This window comes from Silurus aristotelis (assembly GCF_946808225.1).
Source record: "Silurus aristotelis genome assembly, chromosome: 27".
NCBI lineage: Eukaryota > Metazoa > Chordata > Actinopteri > Siluriformes > Siluridae > Silurus > Silurus aristotelis.
The window spans coordinates 16897137-16907136 of NC_139600.1; the positions used below are offsets into that span (position 1 = coordinate 16897137).

Here is a 10000-nt window from a genome sequence, read left to right on the forward strand (position 1 = left end):
CGTCTACAGAGACGGCAGGAAAAGGAGCAGTGTAGGAGAGTAGAGGTTCGGGTTGGTACTTTAAATGTTGGTACTATGACGGGTAAAGGGAGAGAGATAGCTGATATGATGGAGAGGAGAAAGGTAGATGTGTTGTGTGTTCAGGAGACCAAGTGGAAAGGGAGTAAGGCCAGGAACATTGGAGGTGGGTTTAAACTGTTTTATCATGGTGTGGATGGGAAGAGAAATGGTGTAGGGGTGATTCTGAAGGAAGAGTACAGTAAGAGTGTAGTGGAGGTGAAGAGTTTCTGATAGGGTGATGATCGTGAAGGTGGAAGTTGAAGGGATGATGATAAATGTCATCAGTGCCTATGCTCCACAAGTTGGCTGTGAGATGGAGGAGAAGGAAAGATTCTGGAGTGAATTAGATGAAGTGGTAGATGGTGTACCTAGGAAAGAACGATTGGTGATTGGGGCAGACTTTAATGGGCATGTAGGTGAAGGGAACAGAGGTGATGAGGAGGTGATGGGTAGGTATGGTTTTAAGGAGAGGAATGTGGAAGGGCAGATGGTGGTAGATTTTGCTAAAAGGATGGAAATGGCAGTGGTGAACACGTATTTTAAGAAGAAGGAGGATCATAGGGTGACGTATAAGAGTGGAGGAAGGTGCACACAGGTGGATTATCTTCTGTGTAGGAGATGCAACCTGAAGGAGATTGGAGACTGTAAGGTGTTGGCGGGGGACAGTGTAGCTAGACAGCATCGAATGGTGGTCTGTAGGATGGTTTTGGAGGCGAAGAAGAAGAGGAGGAAAGTAAGGTTTGAAAGAAGAATAAGATGGTGGAAACTGAAGGAGGAAGAGTGTAGTGTGAGGTTCAGGGAAGAGGTCAGACAGGGGCTTGGTGGTGGTGAAGAGGTGCCGGATGATTGGGCAACTACTGCAGGAGTGATGAGGGAGGCAGCTAGAAAAGTACTTGGTGTGACATCTGGAAATAGAAAGCAAGACAAGGAGACGTGGTGGTGGAATGAGGAAGTGCAGGAGAGCATTAGGGGAAAGAGATTGGCAAAACAGAAGTGGGATCGACAGAGTGATGAGAAAAGTAGGCAGGAGTACAAGGAGATGCGGCAGCAGGTTAAAAGGGATGTGGCGAAAGCCAAGGAAAAGGCATATGAGGAACTGTATAAGAGGTTGGACACTAAGGAAGGAGAAAAGGATTTATACCGATTGGCCAAGCAGAGGGACCGAGCTGGGAAGGATGTACTGCAAGTTAGAGCAATAAAGGATGGAGAGGGAAATGTGTTGACTAGTGAGGAGAGTGTGTTGAGAAGATGGAGGGAGTATTTTGAGCAGCTGATGAATGAGGAAAATCAGAGAGAGAGAAGGTTGGAGGATGTGGAGTTGGTGAAGCAGGATGTAGATAGGATTAGTAAGGAGGAAGTGAGAGCAGCGATTAAGAGGATGAAGAATGGAAAGTCGGTTGGACCAGATGACATACCGGTAGAAGCGTGGAGATGTTTAGGAGAGATGGCAGTGGAGTTTTTAACCAGATTGTTTAACAGGATTCTGGAAGGGGAGAGGATGCCTGAGGAATGGAGAAGGAGTGTGCTGGTACCAATCTTTAAGAATAAGGGAGATGTGCAGACCTGCAGTAACTACAGGGGAATTAAGTTGATCAGTCACACCATGAAGTTATGGGAAAGAGTAGTGGAAGCCAGGCTGAGAGAAGAGGTGACCATCTGTGAGCAACAGTATGGTTTCATGCCGAGGAAGAGCACCACAGATGCCTTATTTGCTTTGAGGAGGTTGATGGAGAAGTATAGAGAAGGACAGAAGGAGCTGCATTGTGTATTTGTGGATTTAGAGAAAGCGTACGACAGGGTGCCGAGAGAGGAGTTGTGGTATTGTATGAGGAAGTCAGGTGTGTCAGAGAAGTATTTGAGGGTGGTGCAGGACATGTATGAGGACAGTGTGACGGCAGTAAAGTGTGCAGTAGGTACGACAGACTGGTTCAGGGTGAAGGTTGGACTGCATCAAGGATCGGCCCTGAGCCCTTTTCTGTTTGCAGTGGTGATGGACAGGTTGACGGACGAGGTCAGACAGGAGTCTCCCTGGACTATGATGTTTGCAGATGATATTGTGATTTGTGGTGAGAGTAGAGAGCAGGTTGAGAAGAGCCTGGAGAGGTGGAGATATGCGCTGGAGAGAAGGGGAATGAAAGTCAGTAGGAGTAAGACAGAGTACATGTGTGTGAATGAGAGGGAGGGCAGTGGAGTGATGCGGTTGCAGGGTGAAGAGGTGAAGAAGGTGGAGGAGTTCAGGTACCTGGGGTCAACAGTGCAAAGTAATGGAGAGTGTGTTAGGGAAGTAAAGAAAAGAGTGCAGGCAGGGTGGAGTGGGTGGAGAAGAGTGATAGCAGGAGTGATTTGTGATTGAAGAGTATCTGCAAGAATGAAAGGGAAAGTTTATAGGACTGTGGTGAGACCTGCGATGTTGTATGGATTAGAGACAGTGGCATTGAGTAAAAGACAGGAGGTGGAGCTGGAGGTAGCAGAGCTGAAGATGTTGAGGTTTTCGTTGGGAGTGACGAGGATGGACAAGATTAGAAATGAGTTTATTAGAGGGACAGCACATGTAGGATGTTGTGGTGACAAGGTGAGGGAGGCGAGATTGAGATGGTTTGGACATGTGCAGAGAAGGGACATGAATTATATTGGTAGAAAAATGCTGAAGATGGAGCCACCAGGTAGGAGGAAAAGAGGAAGGCCAAGGAGGAGGTTCATGGATGTGGTGAGGGAAGACATGCAGGTAGTTGGTGTGAAAGAGGCAGATATAGAGGACAGGGTGGTATGGAGACGGATGATCCGCTGTGGCGACCCCTAATGGGAGCAGCCGAAAGAAAAAGAAGATTATTATCATAATAATAAGAATAATAAGAATAATAACCCCCCCCCCCCCCCCCCCCCATGTACCTTTAAAACACAATATGTTGTTATTATTACGGAAGGTTGTAGCTCAGTAGTTAAGGTGTTGAACTCTGGATCGGAAGGTGATCGGTTCAAATCCCAGCACCACCATGCTGCTACTGTTGGGCCCTTGAGCAGGGCCCTTAATCCTCACCTGCTCAGTTGTAAGTCGCTCTGGATGAGGGCGTCTGCTAAATGCCATAAATGTAAATTATCAATGCTTTTTCTCTCGTTTACTGGATTGCAGGCCACAGTACGTGGGTGGGGATGATCATAACGGATCATCATCACTGTAATCCGGTGCTGGTGTGTTTCTGCCACCTGCTGATCAAACACACGCTGCAGAGAGTCTGCGTGGACCAGGGGGTGAAATTAGGTAACTAATAACAATCACTTATCATAAGAAGAAGAAATAAAACTCTTCAGAATCACTGCTGACGTCCTTCTCAGCGCACACACACACACACACACACACACACACACACACACACACACACTCCCATCTATCTTCTGTTCTCTTTCTCCAGAGTCTTCAGCAAAGCAACATGCTCACCTTCGCTGGTTTCTCGTGTACACCCTGCTGAGGAACCCTAAACTCATCCTGCTGAGGAAGAGACGCTGTCTCCTGAACAGGGAGGAGTTCGAACTTGCCTTCATTTGGGCCATGACCACATGTGGGGGGAAGAAACACACACCTGGATCCCTAAAATCCGCCCAGTCGCTGATTTCTGCCTTACACAGGTAATCCAATCGGTTCAGTCCAAATCCTGTTCCCTGTTTTCAGCTTTATTATTTGTTTTTATTATTTTATAATTTTTTATATTATTATTATTATTATTATTATTTTAAATTTGCTGTTACATTTTCTGATTGTTTATTTTCTCCTGAAGTTCTTCAATCGCCTCTGAGATTTGGTGGGAGAAGAACGTGTCCTACTTAAACCCTGTTGGTGGACTGAACTTAGGAGAAGCAAGTCTGTGATTCTTCTCTGAGAAGTGCTTTGATGCGCAGATCACAGGGTGTGTCCCTATTCAGCTTCTGGGTTTGTTAAGACGAAAGTTAAAAGTCGTCGACCTCAAACAAAATAAAACGTAAATAAAACTCCATAGCAACCAACAACCCTTAAACAAATTGGTGTCATTTTAATATATGGAGAAGGCGTAGCTCAGTGGTGTTAGGATGTTGGACTTTTGATCAGAAGGTCATGAGTTCAAATCCCACCACTGCAAGCTGCCACTGCTGGGCCCTTGAGCAAGGCCCTTAACCCTCAGCTGCTCAGTTGTTTGAATGAGATAGCTGTAAGTTGTTCTGGAGAAGGGCGTCTGCTAATTGCTGTAAATACGGCACATTGACTCCACAGTGAGTTTTATGGGGCTCATGGACGGATTTGGAAATGTCCGACTCCGTGATCAGAGGCCTGAGCAGCTGTTCTGGACACATCCTGTGCTTTAAACATGTAACAGATGCAGTACTCAATCAAATCTATGTAACTCCAGCATGCAGAATTGATGCTGATTATGGTAAATAACTAATCATATGATTGCAGCATTAAATCCAAATGAGTATTTAATCCAGATGTTCCCATGTTGTTGTTGTGTTTACTATTTATAAATGATGTCTAAATAAACATATGAACTTTACCTTTCTGCTCTAAATCTAATTCTGCTTTATTATTGTTAGTGTTATGATGGACCTCACACTGGTTCTCTAAACGTGTGTTCAGTGTCTCTAAGATCTTTACGATGTGAGTATGTGAGCTACACAGAAGAAGAACATTTGCTGCACCATTCTGTGTGCTGTGATTCTTCCTGATTCTTCAGTAGGATTTGGTGTGGTGACTGGGCAGGTTCTTGCATGATAGACACTCCAGACATCTGTTTGTTCTCTAAATAACTTGTTGAGGTGAAGTCGGTTCCGATATACAGCAGTCCAGACGGAACTCCGGCTTACACAAGTTCCTCTGGTAGAGACACAAACGTCCCATTTGAGCTTCACAGAACTTTCACCTACTCCTTCACTGTCCAAAATTGTACCCAGACTGTTGCTTAGAAACAAAAAGAGCATACATGTGTCTCCAAAAACAGGAAAAACTCTTTGCACATTTTTCACAGGAACTGTCCTCTGGGTGTTTATGTATATGGATGTATAGGTTCTGCTTTGGTGTGAAAGAGGCAGATGTAGAGCACAGGGGGGTGTGGAGACGGATGAACCGCTGTGGAGACCCCTAATGGGAGAAGCCGAGAGAAGAAGAAAAAGAAGAGAGATGTATATGTTCTGCCCTCAGGGGCGTGTCCTGTTTTACATTCGGAATCTATTAACAGTTTACATTCTGGACCATTAGAGGAGAAAAATGTTAATTCATCTCTTCACTGTTCTCTATATTTAGCTCGTAAACTAAGCTACTGTCAGGACTGTTTAGATTTAGTGGAGTCACTGCAGGAAAATTGTTTACATCATCATCTGGAGGACACGCTGAATATACACTCCGAGGAACTGAAGACGTAAAAGACGTAATGTAACGTATTGGAGTAACGTTTTCTATCGTGACCGAATCAGTGCTGTGAGTCCCCATAAGTCCATAATACACAGATCATTAATACAACACACAGGAGTGTGTGTGTGTGTGTGTGTGTGTGTGTGTGTGTGTGTGTGTGTGTGTGTGTGTGTGTGTGTGTGTGTGTATCAGGATGATGTGAGTCTATACTGGTGAGATTGGGGCAGCATGAAATTGTAACCTTTTGACCAGTAGGTGTGAGAAGAAGTTTGTTGCAGAGCCTCAGGTCCAATCCTGAAGATGTCTACCAAGCATTGGGTCAGCATGCACACACACACACACACACACACACACACACACACACACACAATTTTAAGACACGCCCCTAAAATCTACTTGTGGTTAAATTAGCGGTGCTGAGATGAGTTTTATAGCCACGCCCCCAAACCTCCGATACAGTAAGTAGAAGAAGCAGTTTTACTGCATTACTACACTCAGGGACAGAAAACATCTTATTTATATTCTAACAAACACTTCTTCCTCTGGAACTTCTGCACAAATGGATGAAAAAGTAAGTGTGTGTGTGTGTGTGTGTGTGTGTGTGTGTGTGTGTGTGTGTGTGTGTGTGTGTGTGTGTGTGTTTAATGGTGCAAGGTCTGTAGAAGCTATGGAGGTGATAATGACCAGACTCCACTCAGAGATCCTCAGGAACGGAGATGTTCAGGGTTCAGTTCAGGGTTCTGAAAAGTGTAGTTTTTATGGATTGTTTTCTTTTTTGCTGCGTTTGAAGACGATGTTGAAATCTAACAATAATATTAATTTCTGTGGATTTTCACTGCATCTGAATGTGTCACGTGATCGCACGCGGTTATAATAGTGAAAGTCGTTCATGAACAATTCGTTCGATTATGAAAGTGTGATTCGTTCACGTTCTGCTGCACGCGCATGAGCGAAGCGTCGCAAAATCCTCGTGGGTTCTTTCCTCCCTGACATCAGGCATCAGAAATGCAAAAAAAAAAAAAAAAAAAAAAAAAAGGATTCTAGACAATATTTAAAATTAATTTGTACTGGCAATTGCGTTTTGCAAATATGGACACACACATTGTTACATAAACCAAACGCAAGTGTGAAACTTTTTGTTTGTTTTCGTGAACGCACAGTGACACACATTTTAAATGAAAAACAAAGTCCATTTGCAAGTGTATTTCCAGTGTCTTAAGAGTTATGACCATGATATATTTACTTATAACAATATTAATGAGCACGTGTGTTTTTCTTTTTTCACTTTTCTCTGCGCCGCACTTTAAAACACACGCTCAAGTCAGCGCACTTTTTTGAGTTGCGCGTCTAATCGTGTATTTACGGTGCGGGTGGTGGGCGCAGTCAAAATACGGTATGAAAAGATAAAAAAAAAAAACAAACAAACAATGAATGTATTGCAATAAAAAACAACAACAAATAATACAATTTCGTGTTTGTGGTGTAAATATATATATATATACAGTACAGACCAAAAGTTTGGACACACCTTCTCATTCAAAGAGTTTTCTTTATTTTCATGACTATGAAAATTGTAGATTCACACTGAAGGCATCAAAACTATGAATGAACACATGGAATTATATATGGAATTATATACATAACAAAAAAGTGTGAAACAACTGAAAAATGTCATATTGTAGGTTCTTCAGTAGCCACCTTTTGCTTTGATTACTGCTTTGCACACTCTTGGCATTCTCTTGATGAGCTACTTTGAAGAACCTACAATATGACATATTTTCAGTTGTTTCACACTTTTTTGTTATGTGTGTGTTTTAAAGTGCGGCGCAGAGAAAAGTGAAAAAAGAAAAACACACGTGCTCATTAATATTGTTATAAGTAAATATATCATGGTCATAACTCTTAAGACACTGGAAATACACTTGCAAATGGACTTTGTTTTCATTTAAAATGTGTGTCACTGTGCGTTCACGAAAACAAACAAACAAAAAGTTTCACACTTGCCACAATTGGAAAACGCAATTGCCAGTACAATGTGAGTACAAACATGACCTGACTTTCCTGCTTTACGCTGGAGGTGTTTGATGGGAATGTGGTGATGGAGAGATGTTGCAGGGTTTGTGCCTCACTCACAGAGCAGCAGATTCGGTCATGTTTTGCAGGAATCTTCTGTTTCTCCTCACCCATCCCCTCCCCCACCTCCTCATCTCCTCATACAATCCCAACTCAAAAACTAAAATCAAATCTCAGTATCGAGAACGCTAAAATTATTCTGCAAATAAGAACTCAAAAGTTTTACCCTCATTTAGAGATTTGAGGGTTCAGTTGTGTGAAAAGGAATATTAAAGCAGGGGATTAGTGCGTTTTTTATTCGCTGCTTCATTCAATTCAATTCAGTTTAGTTTCATTTGTGTTTTTAACAGTGGACATTTTTCCAAAGCAGTGTTACAGAGATAAAGAGGTTATAAAGAGGTTATAAAGTTTAAATGTAGAAGTTTAGTGTCTGTAAGTTTGTTCCTTAAAAGTTTATCTCGAATGTGTGACGTCTCTACAGGTTGCTGTTGGTTTTAAGGTAATAAGGTGAAGGAATTTTTTTTTTTTTTTTTTTTTTTTTTTTTTTTTTTTTTTTAAAGTTGAAAGAATAAAAAAAAAGAAAAAAGTTCTATAAAACACTTTTATATAAAGTCCTGATTTTGTAATAAAGTTTGGGAATAGATTTGATAAGTAGATTTAGAATTGAATTTTATTTCAGAATGAATCTGATCCAATAAAAACCTGATGTTTGGAGTTTAAAGTTAAAATACAGTTAAAGGTTTTACGTTTTTAAAGTTGTTTTTATTCTCACTGTTTAGTTTTAGTTTGATTGAGGTTTGTTCTAATGTTGTGAATATTATGGCGAGAACTCAATTAGGTTCTGGGAAAATGCCACTAATTGCCCACTTATAATTTGTACCAGATCACCATAATATAACTGGCTAGAACCGGTTCTGATATACAGAGATGAAATGCAGCATGATGTGAGTTTTTTTGTCTTCTGTCCACGTCATCTCTCCTGTTTTTTTTTTCTCTCAGCAGGACATGAACTTCACAAATTTTGTGTGAGTGTTTAAATATTACATACACCTTCATCTTTATCTAAAATTAATAATTAAATCATTTATTGACTGTTACTGAGATCCTACAAGTTGTGCAGTGAAGCCTCCATGGATCAGACTTGTGTGTCCAGCACTGGATCGGATTAAGATCTGGGAAATTTGAAGGTTAAGTCAACACCTTAAACTCTTCGTTATGTTCCTCAAACGGTTCCTGATCAGTGTGTTGCAGTGTGGCTGTGCTTTATCCTGCTAAAAGTCGAACACTGACATTAAAGAACAATGAAGGTGTGTAACGGCAGGAGTCTGGATCAGTGTTCATGTAGGTGGTACCGTAACATCTATGTGAACACCAGGACCCAAAGTTTTCCAGCAGAACATCACCCAGAGCCTCAGAGCACCACCTAGCCTTTTATCTATAGTGCATCCTGGTGTGATCTTATGCACACACGCATCCACATGATTCATCACACCAGGCTATTGCTTCATGATCCAGTTCTGATGTCCATTGTAGTAGCTTTGGGTGGTGTACAGGGTCAACATGGGCTCTCTGACCACCGCTCTGGAGCTACGGAGCTCCATACACACAAAGCTGGGATCCACTCTATCAGAGCCAGCGTGGAAAAACCTTCTTCAGCAGTTTGTGCTACAGGAGATCAGTGGGAATGGTTTAGATGAACAAATTTGGTAGATACTAACCCCTGCAGAATCAGGACAAACTGGTCTTCTGGAGACGCTATGTCCCAGACGTCTAGACACCACAGTTTGACCCTGGTTAAAGTCACTAGATCTTTACAATCACCTGTTTTTTACAGCACATCAGCTTCCAGACCTCGTTGTTTACTTCCTGTATGATAAATCCCTCCCCTTTGCATTGTCCACTGTAACCAGATCATGAGTTCTTCACGTGTTCACCTGTCAGTGGTTTCAATGTTCTGGTTGATCCGTGGTGTCAACTGGAACAGAAGTGAAGTGGGGCGGCGCTCAGCTCAGATTCCAGAGCTCCCAGCAGGTTTTAAATATGTAGGGGTGGAGTGTACAAGGGAGATTATCTATGTGTGCAGAAGAACTGGGGAGGAACCAGTGTAAAAATCTGTTAGAAAAGTTCTGTTAGATGAATGGAAATTGCCTTGTGAGGTTCACACCAATCTCATGATACTCTGAACACTAATGTAGGAGGTTTGTTGTATTTTTCTGGGATAAGTTACACACAGAGAGGGTGAAGAAAAGCACCTACAGAGCAGAATCTTGGTCTTCTCTTTTACACTATAATGAGTGTTGGAAGTGTTTTATTGTGGAAGCTGGATGTGAAGAAGGTTTGGAGACTCACTCTTGCTTTCTAATCGGTTTTTCTCAACGGTTTTCCAGTAATTTAAAGCTGGAATGCAAGAATTACGACCAGTACTTCCTGAACGCCACCCTTCTGCCTGCTGTGAGTTCCTCCACCTTCATCTCCCTTCATCTCTTTGTG

General features: G+C 42.2%; 2 protein-coding genes across 2 annotated transcripts in view; both read left to right on the forward strand.

Moving 5' to 3' along the window:
• The window catches only part of LOC310721475 (stimulated by retinoic acid gene 6 protein-like), a 28430-nt gene extending 23849 nt beyond the window's left edge, over positions 1-4581 (forward strand). Inside the window, exons 17-19 of the mRNA XM_083533195.1 lie at positions 3191-3319; positions 3471-3684; positions 3834-4581. Coding sequence (XP_083389321.1) covers positions 3191-3319; positions 3471-3684; positions 3834-3924 — 434 coding nt within the window. The 3' untranslated portion in view covers positions 3925-4581. The remainder of the gene's footprint in view (positions 1-3190; positions 3320-3470; positions 3685-3833) is intronic.
• Positions 4582-5867: 1286 nt separating this feature from the next.
• The window catches only part of LOC310721567 (stimulated by retinoic acid gene 6 protein-like), a gene marked incomplete at its 3' end in the record, with an annotated part of 14086 nt that continues 9953 nt past the window's right edge, over positions 5868-10000 (forward strand). Inside the window, exons 1-3 of the mRNA XM_083533351.1 lie at positions 5868-6008; positions 8510-8535; positions 9898-9961. Of these exons, the coding sequence (XP_083389477.1) occupies positions 5997-6008; positions 8510-8535; positions 9898-9961 (102 nt within the window). The 5' untranslated portion in view covers positions 5868-5996. The remainder of the gene's footprint in view (positions 6009-8509; positions 8536-9897; positions 9962-10000) is intronic.